The sequence below is a fragment of the Carassius carassius genome, chromosome 50 (assembly GCF_963082965.1).
Source record: "Carassius carassius chromosome 50, fCarCar2.1, whole genome shotgun sequence".
NCBI classification, from domain to species: Eukaryota; Metazoa; Chordata; class Actinopteri; order Cypriniformes; family Cyprinidae; genus Carassius; species Carassius carassius.
In genome coordinates, this window is record NC_081804.1 from 7630708 (window position 1) to 7651718 (window position 21011).

The 21011-nt window shown below is 38.3% G+C and overlaps 2 protein-coding genes across 3 annotated transcripts in view; both read left to right on the forward strand.

The window, feature by feature from the left end:
- Nucleotides 1-7381: 7381 nt before the first annotated feature.
- On the forward strand, nucleotides 7382-11420 carry LOC132133433 (T-complex protein 11-like protein 1). Of its 2 annotated transcripts, none has more exons than XM_059546245.1 (10): nucleotides 7382-7537; nucleotides 7956-8109; nucleotides 8196-8328; nucleotides 8558-8678; nucleotides 9013-9233; nucleotides 9306-9442; nucleotides 9595-9752; nucleotides 10311-10492; nucleotides 10575-10747; nucleotides 10832-11420. In XM_059546245.1, exons 2-10 carry the CDS (start codon nucleotides 7962-7964, stop codon nucleotides 11047-11049), a joined length of 1491 nt encoding a protein of 496 aa, XP_059402228.1. In that variant the 5' UTR covers nucleotides 7382-7537; nucleotides 7956-7961; the 3' UTR covers nucleotides 11050-11420. The 2 variants fall into 2 exon arrangements, with proteins under 2 accessions (XP_059402228.1, XP_059402229.1); XM_059546246.1 differs by having other exon boundaries at nucleotides 7384-7537; nucleotides 7959-8109.
- A 2453-nt stretch (nucleotides 11421-13873) lies between these two features.
- The window catches only part of LOC132133584 (homeodomain-interacting protein kinase 3-like), a 40466-nt gene continuing 33328 nt past the window's right edge, over nucleotides 13874-21011 (forward strand). The window contains exons 1-2 of the mRNA XM_059546473.1: nucleotides 13874-14350; nucleotides 17361-18570. Coding sequence (XP_059402456.1) covers nucleotides 17363-18570 — 1208 coding nt within the window. The 5' untranslated portion in view covers nucleotides 13874-14350; nucleotides 17361-17362. The remainder of the gene's footprint in view (nucleotides 14351-17360; nucleotides 18571-21011) is intronic.

A 21011-nucleotide genomic window follows, 5' to 3' on the forward strand; every position in this document is an offset into this window, starting at 1 on the left:
GTGACCAGCCCCGACTCTGGAGGATCAGCGGTGACCAGCCCCGACTCTGGAGGATCAGCGGTGACCAGCCCCGACTCTGGAGGATCAGCGGTGACCAGCCCCGACTCTGGAGGATCAGCGGTGACCAGCCCCGACTCTGGAGGATCAGCGGTGACCAGCCCCGACTCTGGAGGATCAGCGGTGACTAGCCCCGACTCTGGAGGATCAGCGGTGACTAGCCCCGACTCTGGAGGATCAGCGGTGACTAGCCCCGACTCTGGAGGATCAGCGGTGACTAGCCCCGACTCTGGAGGATCAGCGGTGACTAGCCCCGACTCTGGAGGATCAGCGGTGACTAGCCCTGACTCTGGAGGATCAGCGGTGACTAGCCCTGACTCTGGAGAGTTCACTGGCACCTGACTCGACTCTGGAGAGTTCACTGGCACCTGACTCGACTCTGGAGAGTTCACTGGCACCTGACTCGATTCCGGAGGGTCAATTGGCACCTGACTCGACTCCGGAGGGTCAACTGGAACCTGACTAGACTCCGGAGGGTCAACTGAGACTCTCATCCTGTGCAATGGCGCTGGGCAAGCAGCCATCTTGGGCCATGACTCTGGACAGGCGGCCCTCTTGTACTGTGGTGCTGGGCTGGCGGCCATCTTGTACTGTGGCGCTGAACCGGTGGCCAATTTGGGCATTGGCGCTGGGCTGGCGGCCATCCTGTACTGTGGCGCTGGACCGGTGGCCAATCTGGGCATTGGCGCTGGGTTAGCGGCCATCTTGTGCTGTGGCGCTTGGCTGACGGCCATCTTGTGCTGTGGCGCTAGGCTGACGGCCATCTGGTGCTGTGGCGCTAGGCTGACGGCCATCTTGGGTTGTGGAGCTGAACCGGTGGCCAATTTGGGCATTGGCGCTGGGCTGGCGGCCATCTTGGGCTGTGGTGCTGGAACGGTGGCCAATTTGGGCATTGGCGCTGGGTTAGCGGCCACCTTGTGCTGTGGTGCTGGACCGGTGGCCAATTTGGGCTGTGGCGCTGAACCGGTGGCCAATTTGGGCATTGGCGCTGGGCTGGCGGCCATCTTGGGCTGTGGCGCTGGAAAAGTGGCCAATTTGGGCATTGGCGCTGGGTTAGCGGCCATCTTGTGCTGTGGCGCTTGGCTGTTAGCCATCCTGGGCAGTGGTGCTGGACTGGTGGCCATCTTGGGTTGTGGCGCTTGGCTGGTTGCCATCCTGGGCAGTGGTGCTGGGCTGACGACCACCCCGCCGGAAGAGACCGAAGTGGCTGGGGCATCCCACCGAAGCCGATGCTGCAGGTAGCGCACGAATTCCCAGAATTCCAGTGTCTCTAACTGCGCCATCTCCTCATGAGACACTGGATCATCCAGCCCGCCATTGAAATAGTCCTTGAGGGCCGCATCGTTGTAGCCCATGCCCTCGGCCAGGGACCAGAACACCTGAGCCAGGGCACCCACTTCATTGCCCTCTTGGCGGAGGGCGATCAACCGAAGGTACTTGGTTCGCCGCTCCGCCATCTTGGCTGGGGAACGGAAAAATGACATACCGCTGGTTCCTAGTGTGACGGAGTCCTTCTGTCACGTACGGTGTTACAGATAACACAGGAGAGGGAACCAATTGCAGGTAAGTCATTTATTAAAGGGTAAACCAAAGGGGTAAACAGTCCAGGCAGGGTCAAAACCAGAATATTGAACATAAACAAGACACGAAGACAAGGCAAAGCAAGGCAAGAAGCGACGGACATGAATAACTATAGGACATTAAACAAGGACTCCGTAACACAGACTCAGACAGACCGGGTATAAATACACAGAAGGATAATGAGGGAACAGGAGACAGGTGGGGAACAATCAATTACTAACAAGGAGGAAGGTGACCAAATAAGGAAACAGGAAGTGATAAGGTGACAGACACCGTGAGAAAGGGGGACATCTAGTGGAAACCCAGGGACACAACCCAGACACTGTGACACTTTCTATTTATTACTATTGTTCAGACCATTTTATTGATTTAACATCTTCCATAATTCTGTAAATGAAATGTCAAGACAAGGTGTTCAAGTATACATCACAATAATTGCTGGGTTTACATACAAATGTATGAACCAATGCACAACAGATTAAAATGGAAATATAAAGTGACCAACCTTTTCTCCCTCATTTTTTTCGGATTTGGGACTGAAACTTTAAATTATTAAGTTAATATGTTCATATGTTTTTGGGAGCATACACCTTACACCAGAACTACCTTTTCTTTTCTTTTTCTTTTTTTTACAGCGGCAGGTGACAATTTTCATTTGACATTCTAGAAATCTGACTTTGTAAAGACTCCTGAAAAAGAATAAACTGTTAACAATAAACACATACGCTTTAGACATATGAATGGTATTCTATAATTCCTAGGTTATTGCTATCATTCCTAACAAACCTTTTACCCATTCCAACTCCTGCTTCTCCAGCAATAGTTTCCAAATCTACTCCTCATATCTAGTTTCAGCGTCATGTGTCCAAAATAGACATTAAAACACAAATGTTTTCATAATCAATCATTAATATCATAATAGGAAAGGACCATATGAAATGAAATGATTCACATTTGATGAAGGTATGTGAACATCAGAGAAGAGAATTTCACATAAAGCCTGCTTTTATCTAGGAATGCATGTTTAAGTCAGTGGATGGCTTTTATTTGCATGTTTATTTATATTTTCCTAATAAAGTGTGCTACTTGCAAAGCTGCTAAGGTTTCATGGAAGGACAATAAATTGAATAAATGGGGTCTGCAGGTAACAAGAAAAAAAAGTAGTAGGTCTTGAAATCTTTAACAACAGAAACTGATTGTATATGTGATTAGCCGAAATCTAATAAAACAAAGGACACATAAAATGTTTTAGAATGAAAAGGAAAAAAAAAAGACTAGTGTCATGCATAAGGACAATGTATTTTCAGCAGCTGGATGTTCAAATTTCCTGTATTTGGCAAAACAACTGACAACATCGCAAGCTAATACAGTCATTTTAATGGAACACACTTTGCACTCTCTTAAAAGAACATACGGTAAGAAGAGACGGCATTCAGCTGAGCGCGTTTGTCTGGCAGGAAATCCTCCATCTTAACCCCCGCCCTATAAACCTACAAGTGTTAGTTTGATGGCATGCACATTGATTTCATGCCTTTGTCCCTCACCAACATCATAATAACAATGAAACAAGAGAGATACAATTGTTTATTTTTGCTTGTACAACCTTTAAACATGTCCAGCGTGGGGTTTTAAGTGCTTTGCTTGAGGGTAGCAGTCGTGCAAGCAAATATGTGAATTTGTCAGGTCCTGCTGCATGACCCCATTCTAATGTAAGTGTAACTTCTGCTGGCTCATATCCAGATGGACAGAAAGTGCTGCTCGCTATTCTGTCTTCTGAACACTCATCACACTCCTCCCACAAAATTACATTCCTCAGTTCCTCATGAGCAGGCCAAATAGAGCCATGATGCCATTCGGTTACTAATAGACTGACATCCCTAATATATTGTCATTTAGCAGCCTTTTAGGGGGCTGATATTTGTCTGAGATTGCTCAAGCTCAGTATACAGTATATATGCACAGATCTTAGGGTAAGACTAATATGAAGGTTTCTCAGCTAAGAAAAATATTTGTAAATAAACCGAGTTTGCGTTAAAATGGGTTGCGTTGAAAATATTTTAAAATGTTATTATTATTATTATTATTTTTATCCTGATAACTAAATATATATGTAAATAAATAAAATATGAATGAAAAAAAAGATAAAAAGGTAAAAATATTTTGTTAAATGAAAACAGACAAATATACAGGCTTAAAATACTTTCTTTACTAACCTGATGTAAACAGGTTGATTCAGGCATTTAAAAAAATATTCAAAATATATGTTATTTTATTGATTTCTGTCATAATTATCACACTATTTAAGTATTAATATTTTTGCTAATTGTGAAAATATATATATATTTTTTAATACTTTTAAGACAAATAGAGAAATACTAACTACCGGTACCTAATTAAATAGATATATAAATGAATTCTAAGAGGATAAACAAGTGAAAGAATATTACAAAAATTAAAATATGACAATACAACAAACATACAGGAGTTATTTCTACCTGCTTTGACTCTTAAAATATCTTCCTTTCTGTAACCTAGTGTATTTAGTTGAATTCAGTCATTTCAAGTATTGTTTCAAATCAGTAATTTCATTGCTTTCCGACATAGTTATTGCACTGTTTCTTTAAATAAATACAGGATAGGAATGGGTGGAGGCAAAGAGAAGGTGACACTGAGGTTTTGTTATTATTGTCTTTATCTCATTCGATCAGCTAATCAATTGAAATAGTTATCATTAATTGCTAAGCCTGGCAGGGCACTAATGGTAATGCAACAACAAACACCTTTAAAAAACAACAATGCAATACACATCATTGTTACCTCCAATCTTACATCTCTTGCTTTGTTTTCTCAGGTTTCATCATTTTTTACACATTATATATATAATCAGAAAAGGACCCCATACACTGTGAATATGCAACTCTGCCTCCAAGAGACCAAGAGAATTCCAGTATTTGCAGTTAGATGGTACGCCCATCATTCTCTAAAACAATGTTTGGGGTCTTCGGTTGGCCGAGAGCACCTTTATCTTGCATCTACAGACAAATCACCAGGAGTGTGTGTATATCTTGCAGTTTGATTTGTATATAATTTAAAACACATCATTCTACTTTGGAATATTTCCATATTACCAAGGAGAAAAGCTCTGTTGCAGGGTCCACACTCGACTCATGGCACTTGGGGTGAAAAACAAACAGACATTAAATCAGGCAATCTAAACAGAACCTACAGATCAAATCTGGTGTTTCTGCTTTATAAAACAGCAGCAATATGATTAAATACTCCAGTGATTAATAAATAATAGAAATAATTAAGATAAACCTGCAAAAAATACAATTATTTTAGACAAATTGTAGGCTATCTGGGGTTGAACCACCATATTTTTCTTTATTACTATGATAACTATAAGTTTGATAACTTTATTACTCTAAGTCCATTTCCGCCACTGAAATCAAAAATTAAAAAGGTAATTGTGACTCTGTTTCTCAAAATAAATAAACAAATAAATTCTCGCTTTACCAACAGAATTACTAGGAAAAAGTCACAATTGTGAGACTTAAACTCAGAATTTCAAGAGAAAAAGTCTGAATTGTAAGATAAAAATAAGCCACAATTACCTTTTATGTTATTTTAAATCTTATGGCAGAAGTCTTCCTATATTTAAGTTAAATTAAATGAAAAAAAAAAATGTTGCCTTGGCAACTATAAAGAAAAAAACGGTTTAGGTTTTTATATATTTCCATTTTAATTAACAGTTATTTTATTTTATCCAAATGACATTTTTTTTTAAGGATTTACTTGGGTGATGCACACATATCAGCTCTAGCTCATCCAATAAGAATTTAGAGCTGGAAATATTGGTTTTATCATACTGTCTTCAAATGACAAAAACAATGCTACTACATAAATTTAAGAATATATAAACCACTTCTATAGAAAAAGTTCAAGTCGTCTTAAGAAGCCTTTAAAATCCCATCTCAAACCTATCAAGATGAAAATTGGCTAATAGGGGTTCGGATGGACAGATGGCGCTGTCATTCAGAGGGAATTACATAAAATATCTAATTTGACCTGTGCTTGGTCCGCTGTATCCCCATCATCATGTCTGACTTGGAAAGTGGGAGGTCTTCATTCAGCCTGTGTTTTAATAGAAGAAAAACTTTCGTCCATTTAGCCGCTGCTGATATATCAATCATGTGCAGGAAATAAATGATCCCGTTAGAATTTGCTACTATCACAAATGACCTGGAGGGCTAATGTCTTTATTCGCTTCCTCCGCTGATTCACCTCAGCACATATTAAACAACTTTATAAGCCCTGAAAGTCAAAATTAAAAGGACACCATCTATAAAATGGAATAATTCCCTATTTGCGGTATAATGTCGAAATTACTGCCATAGCTGCTGATCTGTAAATGTTAATGGCAGTGGACGGGACTTCAGGTGAAAACCTGCTGTAAGTTAGAGTAGTGATCAGATTTAACCTTTGACCTCAGCTGATCAAACATTTGCTGCAGGGAGAAATCTGGATTTAATATCCAAGAAGACTTTTAACCCCAAAATAAACAGTACTACTATAAACACTGTTCTGAGATATTAAGAAGAGATGGTTTTGACTATAATAAAGCTACTACCCTAAATTGAAGCACATTTTCGTAATTTTTAAGTCATTTTATTATAAGTAATATTGTTAAAATACAGTTCTGGTGGCATAAGCCATTATAGTTAACATGGTAAATTATTGTTTCAGGGTTGCTCTCACGCATCTGGCGTGACACTCACGCTTGGACTTGGGCTGAATAGGCTATACACTTTTTTATCATTCAGGACCCACTCTAATAACTCTAAATAAAAATAGCACATTTTCGAAATGCTAAATAGCATATTTATGTACTTTACAAATGTTTTATTAAAATATGCAAATCTAGCTATAGCTAGCTATCTTAACTATCACAACATCATATTAGTTATTTTTCCTCATTAGTGACTTAACAGCTTAAGACAAGTACTTAAAAGATAGGATAATGATAATTTAATAAGCATAAATGTATTAAATTAATACTTAAAACAATCTTTGTCGATTTATTTATTTATTTTTGTTGTGCCATAAGTTACTGATTGGAGTTGGTGTGGTTGGCTACGGTTATGCTATATCTTGAGTAACTTCTGGGATTTCTGTGAACTTTCCTCTCAAACATCATCACAAATTATGTTTAAAAGCAAATCGTGATTTTTTTTTTTTTTAGTATTTTAAATCATGTACCTGTGTCATCCATTCAAGAGCTAAAAAACGTTGCCTTTGCTGCCACCTAGTGTCATATGTGTACCGTGGTTAAATAAAGGACATTATGTATGTATTTTTTAAGTACATAATATCCTTAATACATAACCACATATTTTGACACGTTTATGACATGCCTGGGATAAAAATAAAGAAAGCTAAATATTTAGAAAACATTACAGGTTCGACGGAAACTAAAATAATTTTTTGTAACGTAACTAGACATTAGAGCGCCTATCTTGCTTTAATTGTATATATAATGATATACATTATATAATTAATTATATAAATTTAATTACATTGTGATTTTATTGCTTTTGATAATAATATAATCTAGAATTTTAATCATTTTATCCAACCCTCCCTGTCCCTAGAGGGCGACTTAAGTGTCATTCTGTTGGGAAATGTAGTTCTCTGCTTCAAAACACATCTTTGGCCCCATTGGAAATAACATGTCAAAAAAACTACAAAGAAGCTGTGTGAACCGTACTTCCGTAGTGCGTCAGGTTGTATGGATTCATCCAGAACAAAACGTCCAGGCTGCTATTTTGATTCTATGTGGCGTATTGCAGTTGCATTAAAATAACGTTTAGGCGGGCGGTCAGTGCTTTAACTAATCCAGGTAAGCTGTTAAAGAGTCTAATGAAATTTGTATTATTTTGGCTGAATGAATGACCGGACGTTAGAGTGCAGACAGATGCGACGTAGGATCAGGATTTTAGTAATGAGATGAGGGCGGTTGTTTATGTCGCAGCACAGTAAACCAGAGCGGTGTAGATAGCGAAATAAAAATAGATTTGAATGTGACTAATAGAGGGATGAGGCTATTATAGAGCAATTGTTTATTGTCTTAAAAGGCATTCTAGTCTTTTCCTCCTTTTTTTTTTAAATATAAACAAAACAACTTCACACTACGTCGTCACACCGTTGTCAGAAAATTTTCAGTGTTGGCATTTTAGTGTGCAATTGGATAACTTAGAGCTGCTGATGCTGTACACTATGAAAAGATTCCTTTAATGTCTCAGCTTCTTTGTTTTCAGAAGAAGATGCCCAAGGAATCTGACGAATCCTCCAAGGAGGAGCAGAACAAGATTGACAAGGATGGGCGGGATGACACTGTGGAAACATCGGAAGAGATGATCCGGAAGAGCAGCAGAAGAAATATTCCCAGTCCTCACAGACTCACCCCTCAGTGTAAGGAGAGAATCGATTACTTCACTTCAGAAATACATGTCAGTTTTATATCTAACAGTGTTAACGTTGCATTCAAACACTAACAGCCAGTCCACCCAGATTTGTGTCAGTGGAAGAGCTATTGGAAACAGCCAAAGGAGTCACTAATTTGGCCCTGGCCCATGAGATAGTGATGAACAGGGCTTTTCAAGTCAAGCCTTATGAGCCAGGAGAGGGAAGGTAATAGACATGATAAATGTTGTAATGAGACTGTCATAAAGTTCTTAATTCTCTAAACATATATTTGAAATGTTAATGTCAATTTAAAACTCTGATTATATTGTATTGCAATGCAGTGATTCTAAAGGGATACATGTTGTGGTCAAATATTGTTTTTTGCTCTACATTTTAAATGGTTTGACTTGAAAATGTTTTGTAATGATTAAACATATCTTTCCTGTGTACTCAGTTTGGAGAAAACGGTCAAAGAAATAATGCACAAAGCATTTTGGGATTGCCTTGAGTCACAGCTGAATGATGACCCACCATCATATAGCTATGCTGTCACACTGGTTGGTGAAATTAAAGAGGTAAGGAAAGAATCCAGACCTACTCATGGTCATATTTTGATATTAATTAAATTAAATAAATTGCATTAGGTATTCTTTATAAATACATATTATTATATATATTTTCCGTGTACACACACACATATTTATATAGAATTAAAATGACAAATTACAATAAAACAATAATAATAATGTTATTATTAAATATTATAGTATTTTATATATGGGTATAGTTAGTCAACATACTTACATGCATATGAATATATTTAATTCTTTCTTAACATATTTGTTCACATAACGCAAACTCAAAATGTTTGAAGGGTTTCATTAGTTCTCTGTCCCCCTGTTTTTCCAGACCCTGCTGTCTTTTCTGTTGCCAGGTCAGAGCCGACTGAGAGGGCAAATTGAAGAGGCTCTGGATATCTCACTGATCCAGCAGGAGGCGGAGAACAGAGCTCTAGACATCAATAAAGTAGCCAAGTTCATAATTGACATGATGGGCACCTTTTGCGCACCCTGTCGTGATGAAGACATCAAACAGCTGCATGAAATCACTGACATTGTGCCCCTTTTTAAGTAAGTCACTTAAACAGTTCAAGGTAAAGGTCATGTTACTCCAACTCCAAATAAATCCCTGTTTATTTGCAGGTCTATATTTGCAGTGCTGGACAAAATGAAAATCGATATGGCCAATTTTGCTGTGAGCAGCCTGCGACCTCACCTCTTACAGCAGTCAGTAGAATATGAGCGGAAGAAATTTCATGAGTTCCTAGAGAAACAACCCAGTAAGGAAAATCATTTACTTGTTGTATAATAATTGTACAAAATCAATGAATGTTATGTAACTACTAATGTGGGCATTATAAAAAGTGTATAAGCTTCATGCACTTTAGTAAATGCTAATCTCTGTAATTCAGTTATGTATTCATGTTTGCAGATGCTTTGGATTTCACACAGAAATGGCTCCAAGACACAGCAGATTATGTAACTGAGGGTGGAGCAACATGCACACCAAATTCTGCTCAACTAACTCTACACAATCATGCCTATCTACGCTTGTTAAAGTGGGACCATGATACTGAGTCTTTTCCAGAGGTAATGTATTATTAGTGATCAATGATGTTCAGATCTATTCATTTATAAAAAAATAAAAATAGAAATAAAATAATATATATATATATATATATATATATATATATATATATATTTATATATATATTTATATAATATAATTATTTTTATTTTTTAAATGTATTCACGTGTGTGTGTGTGTGTGTGTGTGTGTGTGTGTGTGTGTGTGTGTGTGTGTATATATATATAAAAAATGTTAGCCTGATTGCACTGTAAGTAGCTTTGGATAAAAGCGTCTGCTAAATGCATAAATTCAATTAAATTTTAATTATATATATATATATATATATATATATATATATCTCACATATCTTCAAAGTGTTAGGAAAATACTACATGGTTATGCCACATGACAATTGAATCATTCATTTAAAACTTTTCATTAAAATATGTCTTTTTTTCAAAACACAAATATAAAGTGTACATTTCTAATAACTAGCACTATTCTTTTTTATTGTGGACAGTCTAATTTAACTATTATTTTGCCTTGTCCTCAATTTTCTCCCTCCTGTGATCAAACAGACTCTTCTCATGGATCAGGGCAGGTTTCAGGAGATGCAGCAGGAGCTGGAGCAACTGGCACTGGTGGCATCAGTCCTGCTCATAGTCTATAACAGTGCCGGCGAGGCCATTTCTGGACTCCCAGGCCTCATGGAAAGACTGAAGAAAACCATTAAGATTCTGTTAGCGGAGATGCACACTCCGTACGTTTAAAGATGAAATTACTCTGTGTTTCCAATGCCTCACACTTCTGCAGAATAAACCGTTGTACTTTTCCCTTAACAGGTCCTTTAATGCGGATGAAACCTTTGCTGCGGTTGCAGAGAAATTGTGTGTGGAGCTCAGAGGATGCTTGTCTCAGCATGGTTTTTCACCATTTTCCTCAGATAGAGAGAACATATTGAAAGGCCAAATTGTAGCTGCGAAGACTACGGACAACCCCATACGCAAAGTCATTGGTAAAGCATGGTAGAACCCAAAAAGCAGGTGGATTCAATTTGGAAGTGAGGAACTCTAATCTAAAACTCTACTTTCTCTATCAGACTCACGAATCCAGATGTACCTTCTTGGCTTCCTGGAGTCAAGCGACCACCGGAGTGCCCCGGCTCTCCCTGGAGGTCTGACACCCATCAGCAAAGAGTTAGAGGAGATTGCTGTTAAGTTGGGACGTTTGGTGACCTTCAACAAGCTAGTCTACTCTCCATTCTACCACAAGATCCTCCAAGATATTCTGAAACAAGGGGAAAGTTTAGATGTGTAAACAAAACACCTGAAATATTTATCACTAGTTGTCCTGGCTTTCACATTCTGTAGCTATGTACAAATTAAAGTGTCTGTAAAATAGCTAATTAACTCCTCAAAACTCACATGCTAGTACTAACATATTTAAGGGTTAACAGTCCCGACCTCCTCTCATTGCATTCTATATCAGGGAATATTTACGATTATATCAAGACTTGAATTGTCTAAAGCTTGGATTGCTTTAGGCAATGACTGATAGTGAATAGTGTACTGAAATGTAATGGATAGCCTTGCAAATACTCTTATTGTTCGCAACAAAATATAAAAAGAATACTTGCATTTTACAAAAGATTCACTTCCAGCAACATTGTAAGTAGTTTCAGATGTTTTCTGTTGTAGCCTGATCCCTTCCGCAAAGGTGTTATTGAGGTTTCTGGCTGTGAGGAAAAGGATGTACAGTACAGCATTAGATTGGTGCCTTAGTTTGTGAAGTGCCACCCATATTTAAGTGCAGTTTCCTACAGATTATTCCCATGGTGTTCCCACATTCATGGGACACCTGGAACACCAAGCACGGTCTTTTAGAGAGAAAAAATTAATAAAATGTTTCTATCAACACTGAGCATGTTTTACAGATGACACCTTCAACTCACAAGTAAATGTATTCACCAGCTGCACATCTGCTCTACTACAGCTTCAATGCAGTATTAATGGTTATTTTAAACTGAATGCTGGCTCCCAATAAAAATAGTTACTGATGGTGAGAAGAAATCTGATTGGGTTTGCTGTTTTTAACTTATGCAATTCACTTGGCATTATGTTATACCCAGTTTTATCCATTTATATAATTAGCATACATCAGTAGGTTTATTACATTCTATTATTTTATAATATTTATCATTGTAATATTAGGTTTATTACTGTCAGTATTAAACATAGTTTATTCTGGAAATTTTCAGACATAAATACATTTGAATATTTTATATGCATATAATACACCAGTTATGCTAATTAGATTTAAATGTGCTAATAGTAAAAACATTTTCAGTTATATTCATATCACAATAGTTATACACTATTGGAAAACAACGTTTAAAGAGAAGGCAAAATACTTATTGTATATGACTATGAAAATTGTAGAGTCACACTGAAGGCATCAAAACTATGAATTAACACATGTGGAATTATATACATAACAAAAAAAAAAAAAAGTGTTAAACAACTGAAAATATGTCATATTCTAGGTTCTTCAAAGTAGCCACCTTTTGCTTTGATTACTGCTTTGCACACTCTTGGCATTCTCTTGATGAGCTTCAAGAGGTAGTCACCTGAAATGGTCTTCCAACAGTCTTGAAGGAGTTCCCCGAGAGATGCTTCGCACTTGTTGGCCCTTTTGCCTTCTGTCTGCGGTCCAGCTCACCCCTAAACCATCTCGATTGGGTTCAGGTCCGGTGACTGTGGAGGCCAGGTCCCCATCACTCTCCTTCTTGGTCAAATACCCCTTTACACAGCCTGGAGGTGTGTTTGAGGTCATTGTCCTGTTGAAAAATAAATGGTCCAACTAAACGCAAACCGGATGGAATAGCATGCGGCTGCAAGATGCTGTGGTAGCCATGCTGGTTCAGTATGCCTTCAATTTTGAATAAATCCCCAACAGTGTCACCAGCAAAGCACCCCCACACCATCACACCTCCTCCTCCATGCTTCACGGTGGGAACCAGGCATGTAGAGTCCATCCGTTCACCTTTTCTGCATTGCACAAAAGACACGGTGGTGGGAACCAAAGATCTCAAATTTGGACTCATCAGACCAAAGCACAGATTTCCACTGGTCTAATGTACATTCCTTGTGTTCTTTAGCCCAAACAAGTCTCTTCTGCTTGTTGCCTTTCTTTAGCAGTGGTTTCCTAGCAGATATTCTCCCATGAAGGCCTGATTCACACAGTCTCCTCTTAACAGTTGTTCTAGAAAGGTGTCTGCTGCTAGAACTCCGTGTGCCATTGACCTGGTCTCTAATCTGAGCTGCTGTTAACCTGCGATTTCTGAGGCTGGTGACTCAGATGAACTTATCCTCCGCAGCAGAGGTGACTTTTGGTCTTCCTTTCCTGGGGCGGTCCGCATGTGAGCCAGTTTCTTTGTAGCGCTTGATGGTTTTTATGACTGCACTTGGGGACACTTTCAAAGTTTTCCCAATTTTTCGGACTGACTGACATTCATTTCTTAAAGTAATGATGGTTTTCCTGTACTTAGCTGCTTTTTTCTTGCCATAATACAAATTCTAACAGTCTATTCAGTAGGACTATCAGCTGTGTATCCACCTGACTTCTGCACAACATAACTAATGGTCCCAACCCCATTTATAAGGCAAGAAATCACACTTATTAAACCTGACAGGGCACACCTGTGAAGTGAAGACCATTTCAGGTGACTACCTCTTGAAGCTCATCAAGAGAATGCCAAGAGTGTGCAAAGCAGTAATCAAAGCAAAAGGTGGCTACTTTGAAGAATATGACATATTTTCAGTTGTTTCACACTTTTTTGTTATGTATATAATTCCACATGTCTTAATTCATAGTTTTTATGCCTTCAGTGTGACTCTACAATTTTCATAGTCGTGAAAATAAAGAAAACTCTTTGAATGAGAAGGTGTGTCCAAACTTTTGGTCTGTACTGTATATATATATATATATATATATATATATATATATATATATTTATATATAATTTTATAGAAAAATCTTTAATTGGCATATGCAAATATTGACTTTTATATATATATATATATTTTTTTTTTTCTTAATTTCTTACTGCATTTCCTCACCAGACGGGGCCGCTATACAACAGAACTGCGTCCTGCTTTCGTGGGAGTTTGATGTTTTGTGCGTTGAGTCTCCAGTCCTGTCCACGGCAGTAAAGCTGCGCAGCAGTTCTGACTCACCGCACTCAAACTCGCAGGAAGAAGCAGCGCGAGCTCAGCTGAGCTGTGAGGGCTCGAGCGAGTTGAGCTGACAGAGTTTGTCCGTCGCCGTCAGGAGGAAACAAACTAGGGTGGCTTAAACGTCCTGGACATGACGACAAAAACCTCCCCTAACCGAAACGAATATCTTTAACTCTACTCTGGACCCTGTTCGGTTCCCTTGGATGGCTTAGCAGGCGAGTTATGCGCAGTTGAAAATGAGGGAGCTTCTGTTTTTTCTCCCTCATCGTTCAGCGAGAGGACAAGATGGCAGCGCGAGCGCGTCGAGCATGTAGTGGGTGCGAATTTAACCCGAACATGTTCACAAAAGACCCGCAGTCCGACCACAGCTGCTGTCTGTGAAGGTAAGGGAGATTTTAACGATTTGTAAATGCATAAATACGTGTCTTATAGTCAATCGTTAAGATATCAAATCAGTCTCGACTCGAGTTGTGATCGCGAGCGCGTGGTTGTTGCGAAAAAAGTTCCCATGCCACACCAAAAACTTGAAAGCAATGTTTCGCAGGAGATGGTTATGTGTTTTGGTAGCCGTTGATGTTGTGGGTTAAATAAAAATAACAACATAAAACATAAACGGGTTTTTTTTCGTTTCTTTTTTTTAGCCCTACAACTGAAATGCTAACGAAGACTCGATGGTAACCAGCCAAACCCATACGTTAATGTTTGCCTAAATCCTGTTGCTTAAACGCGTAACTTACAGAAGTCCAGTTGATGTATTTAAGCATTAATAATTTAAGTTGGTAGTATTTGTGCACATGATTTTTAGGTTTCAAAGTGAGTTTTCCCGGATGTACTCGCCAGTTGTTGATCTTGTACTATAATCTAGTGATCTGTAGCTCAGTCCTCCTAAAATGCATAGGCCTTGTTATCTGTTAGAAGCTGACTTCTTCTTTCTTCTGTGAATTGACAGTGTGCTGGTAAGAGTCAGCAAAAGTATTACCTAAAAATATCTTATGTAAGACACGAGTTGCATTTCCTGTCTACACATTGAAATATAAACCCTCATGCATTTCCAATAGAAACTTGCTCAGAAATTATTTTTAAACAGTTATTTGATTATTATAACATTGATAAGTTCATGTATATTTTTGGCAGGAAAAGATTTGTTCATTCGAGAACTTCATTTAGCGTTCCTTCTGTCATGGAAAACCTGGAAATATTATGACATTTCCAGACCTGGAAGTAAATATAGATACCCCTTCATTATGGTCAGCTGTAAATTGTCTTTGGTTATTTGTTTTTTGTAATATGCCAAAGAGTAAGGCAAAAAAAGTGTTTACATTTAATGAAACATTTATTACAATAATATAATATAATATAATGCAATAACAACAAGGAACCTGTGTTTCATTATGTTGAAACACAGGTTCCTTATTGTTGTTATTGCATTATTATATTATATTATTGCAAAATATTTAATTGCTCTATTCAAATGCCTGTTATTTTTATAACGTATTAAATGTAGTTTTATCTATATGTATGTATGTGTGTGTGTGTGTGTATATGCATGCATGTATGTATGTACCGGTATGTATGTATGTATGTATATGTGTGTGTAAAATGTGTGACTTGAAAAAGAATCATGAAAGAATTATGGGATTTAATTTCAACCCAATTTCAATATGCCAGAATACTCCAAAGAAATATTGTGGCCGTTTTATAAAACATGTATTATGACATAACGAAACGGGAGTATTATAAGTTCCTCATTTATATTACAATCACTTTCATCACTAGGAAAATGTATGACCGTCAGTTCAGCAAAGTTTACTTCCCAATCAGTTCCTGCCGTTAAACTTTTCTAGCCTGAGTGGTTGCAGTATCAACATGTGTTTTCCCTGTGTCATCTCTCGCCTAACCCAATTAGGTCTTGACATGGGAAAAGGTCAGTTGCCACCTGCTTATAACAGAAGGCAATGTTGTTTGAAGACAGTAGAGAGACCTGTAACCCTAAACCTTTGCTGGTGCCTCCTTGCTATTGGGGGAATTACGCTACTATTGGACAGACCCCGTAAAAACAGTCCTCCAGATGGGACTGTCCTTTTAAAGCTGTTGAGTCAGTCTCTGGTTGCAAACCTAGATGTTGTTTACACAATCAGGAATAAAGACCTAAATGAAACAGAAAGGCCTGATTTAAACCTGGAGTTTGGTGTGGTAGTGTAAATGAATGAGGCCTTTTATAACGGCACTGGAAGTGAAATCCATTAGATGTGCATTCTCCATTAAACCACATGGTATGTTTGCACCCCTTTTATGTTTTATAACCTCAATATGTGTTAGCTTGCTTATAAGTGTGTGAGAGAGTTAGTATGTGGGTGTGTAAGAGCCACACCTGTCCTCATGTCTGAACTTGTGCCATATGTTGTGCCAGCATAAGTAGTCGGTCTCCCACAAAACTAAGACGGCTAATCCCCATTGGTCATTTGTCTGTCTGAATCTGCTAATGTGATATCACTGGTTTTATCATACACGGGTGCTAAACGATAAATCAAAATCGCTGTTTGGCTTATTAATCAAATTGCAAAGGCTGAGATTTATAAACAAAAAAAATGTGTATGTTTTAAAGTAAAGTGTTCATTTATGCACAAGTAGATCATTACAGTGTTTTTGGTGTCTCAGGTCAGAATTACTACTTTACACAATCTCCATTTCTGAAATTGCTGCAATTGCTTTGCTTATTACATGCATTTGAAATGCAACACTCACTAAACATTTCAACATTTTTTTTTTTGTGAGAAGTTTAGAAATCCGTTGCCAAAAGACAAGAACATTTTTACAAAAGCAAAACCTCAGTTGTTCAGTGTTTTAAAACGAAGAATTAAGGCATAAATATTAGTGTTGCAATTTTACAGTTTTTCAGTAAAATAAATTATTGTAATTTGAACTAAATACTTATTTTGCAATAAAATAGTAATATCATATTTGGCCTATTTTGTGTGTATATTATTATTATTATTATTATTATTATTAGCAGCATAATAGTATTTATTTATAACGTGTTGACACATAATCATGCAACTTTTGGCCAAATTGTGAAGCCCTACAAACAAGCCCAGTAATTATGGATCTCTTTAAAAACACATTTTATGAATCACAGTTGTATTTTCAGTCTCTTTTTTTATGCGCAGCTCCATTGCACACTTAAAATGCTTTTTAAGCTTTATAATCTTTCCCTTCGGGAGTTAGTGAGATCTTTATTTGCCCTGTATTTATCATGTAATCTATTCAACAAACCATCTTTTTTTCTCTTTTATAATAGCAGCAGGTTTACTTTTGATGATTATGACTGTATAAAACTGTAAACGGCATCAGTGAAATGGCTAACCCTTTTCTTCCACTCTTGTCCTTTTATAGGTATGGCCTCACAGGTTACGGTCTGCCCACCATATGTTTATCAACCCCAGACAAGTGCCTTCTGCAGAGCGAAGAAAGTCGATCCCAGCAGCTGTGTTTACCATGAGAAGATAACTCACACTTACGTGGTCGGTGTGAATCTAGGCATTGCGCACCCTACGGATATTATACCTTTATCGAGAATTGAAGCTTTAACTAGTGAGAAACCCTGTGCCGCACAGGAAGTCTTGAAACAGACTGAAACAGCTCCACGGGAGCTCTTCGGAAGGGCTTCTTTGCCATACAAACGTCTGGCATCGGAGAGCGATCTTCAGTATTTCTCCAGAGCAATTGTGGCAGTTGAAGAAGAAAGTGGAGACAGTGGCCAAAACAACCAAAGTAGTAGTAGTAGAAGTAGTGGCGGTGCTCCGGAAGGGGTGGAGAAAATCGAGAGGAACGGTGGTTTGAATTCGTTCGACGGAACCCAAAGATGTGGGTTTAAATGCAAAGAGGAGGAGATTGAGAACGGCAGGAGCATCATGCAGATAGTAGAGGAGCATTCGACTCTACCTGCCATGTTGCAAACAAATGTTGGGAGCACGACTGCGGTAGGCGTGGCCCCGCCCGAGCAGAACAGAACCGGGACGGGAGCCGTGAGCGGGACAGTCGACGGCGACTATCAGTTAGTCCAACACGAAGTGCTATGCTCCATGAAGCACACCTACGAAGTGTTGGAGTTCTTGGGCCGTGGTACGTTTGGTCAGGTGGTCAAATGTTGGAAGCGAGGCACCAATGAGATTGTGGCAGTGAAGATACTGAAGAACCACCCTTCGTACGCCCGCCAGGGCCAGATCGAGGTGGGCATCCTGGCCCGACTGAGCGGGGAGAACGCCGAGGAGCATAACCTGGTGAGGGCTTTCGAGTGCTTCCAGCACAGAAGCCACACCTGTCTGGTGTTTGAAATGCTGGAGCAGAACCTGTACGACTTCCTCAAGCAGAACAAGTTCAGTCCGTTGCCGCTGAAGGTGATTAGGCCCATTCTGCAACAGGTGGCCACGGCGCTGAAGAAGCTCAAGAGCTTGGGCCTAATCCATGCCGATCTTAAACCAGAGAACATTATGCTGGTAGATCCCGTGAGGCAACCCTTCCGTGTGAAAGTGATTGACTTTGGCTCTGCCAGCCACGTCTCCAAAGCTGTGTGTTCGACGTACCTGCAGTCTCGCTACTACAGGTATGCTGAGTTTCTTTAGTGTTTTTTTCCCTCTCTAGTAGGCTGACTACTTGTCATGTCTGTTTAATCATAAATAGACTTTTGGAATTTGTGGCAAGTATGAAGATATAATTTCTGGTGTTCGTTTTGAGGAAGTCAAACTGAGGAAGGTTTACTTAAGCCGCACTTCCTGTCAGAACAATTATGTAATTCTGTCTGAAGTTTGATGGTAAGCTGTCTTTACATTCAGCATGGAGCTACACCCATACTAAATTTATGTAACTTAAAAAAAAAAAAAAAGTTTTTGACTAGTTTGGTTCCCTCTTGTCTACTTTTTTCCTAATGGGGTCAGTTCAGACCGCGATGGCTGTGCTTTTTGTCTCTTTGTTGTTGGCAGCTTTTTAGGAAGAATGTGGTTTGCTGAAGTGATTCATAGGACATGGAAGAACATGTAAACTTTAGTCTTAAATTAGAACATGCCAGATGTTTGTGTTTTAAGTTCTCAAACTAAGTCAAACTTAAATTATTTTTTAACCCCCAAATTTCCTTTCATGCTTTCAGTCTATAGTATATTGAAGTAAATTGATGATTCAGTCAAAAATTAAAACTCAACCTCATGTTGTTCTTAAGATGTATGACTTTCTTGCTCTTAGAACTCAAGGTACACAATAGACAATGCATTATTATGCTTCAAAAAGTTTAAAAGTCTGGGGTCAGTAAGATTTTTTTTTTTTTTTAAATGTGTATTTTTATTCAGCAAAGATGCATTAAATGATCAAAAGTGGCAGTAAAGACATTTATAATGTTCCAAAGTATTTCTATTTCAAATTAATGTCTTTTTTTTGGACTTTCTTTTCATCAAAGAATAAGAAATTGTATCATGGTTTCTACAAAAATATTAAGCAGCACAGCTGTTTTCAACATAACAATTTTTTTAATGGTTCTTCATCAGCAAATCAGCATGTTCAGCATAAATCATCGTAAATTATTTTGAAGGATCATGCGACGCTGAAGGCTGGTGTAATGGCTGCTGAAAATTCAGCTTTGCCATCACGTGAATAAATTACAGTTCACATTATACTCGGATAGAAAATGGTTATTTTAAATGTTAATACTTATTATATTTCACAAATGACTGTTTTTACTGTGTTTTTCATTAAATAAACATTTTTATTTTATTAAATAGAAAAAAATCTTACAGACCACAAACTCTTGAATGGTAGTATATGTATTTTAAAGGTTTTTTTCAGCTGTTTTTGTCTGTTAGTGGGGTCCAAGACAACATTAAACTCAATAACTTTCACTGTGTTGACAAAAAAATTTTTTCAAAACCGCTTAAATAAGAAAATAGTATGTTTGCAACAGTTGTGTGGATGAATTAATGATGATTTAATTTTTTTTTGTAAATTGTCCCTTTAAGACTTGTGCAACTGAAAGGCATACAAAATAGGTTTCGAACATAACGTGACATTGCGGTGTGGAGTACAGTCTGTCTCTGTAAACGGTTTGTGGGGAAGCTATCAGCGAACAAGATAGAGGAACTAGGCGCTAGTTTAAATAGGACATTTGAACACTTTGTACTTTGGCTCTGCCACAGTTTGATGCCTGCAACTGTATGAACTCACGGCCCATGCAGGTGGCACATGTGTATGTGTTGCTTTGCATGGGAAAGAGATGAACTGAGGAACGTGTCTGTTGGTAATGCTGTATTTGCACTCAAAAGAAGTGTGATAACAGATCTTTTTATAGAAGGTTATGAATCCTCATTCACTTTTGCTTGTTTTTCTTTTTTTTTCTGGGAATTTGTTCATGACTCTTTACATAGTGTTCGGGTTAAATCATTTCATAAGTACTGAGTAGTTTTAACGAACAACATGTACTTAGTGTGCAATTGTTTTGAGTGGTTTGTAATTGTGCTTTGTTTGCTATTGTAATTAATTAGTCACAAGTAATGTTGTTTAACATTATCATTGTGTTAATTTAACAACATCTTCCCCTTCTATTTGTTGTGCTTTTGTTTAATAAAGTGCACATTTAAGTGCTTATGGATAACTGAATTGGTGTTTAAGAATTTTGTTAAACCTAGGCTAGTTGTTAGTTATTTCATCAAACTTTCATCAAAAGTTTCTTATATATTGGTGTGTCTTTGCATGTCAGATATTGCTGTGTTTTTGATAAAAGCCCCACATTGTGGCCTATATCTGTAGCAGTCAGAACTTAAAGTGGGGGGAAAAGGCATCGCGTGCTTCTGTTTTCCATTTGTCCCCTGGTTCTGTCGGCATGGTCGATGCCTTAAGAATCCATAGATTGTTCCCAGTACAGATCTGGATCATCTAAATTTAGGGCGGATCTTGTTGTTCATAGTCACTGTGGTATGTGAGGTCGTCACAACAAGTATTTATTTTTCATACTTCGAGCAGGCTGCGTTGAACATGGGTATGTGCCAGGAAGTAAAATTTTGA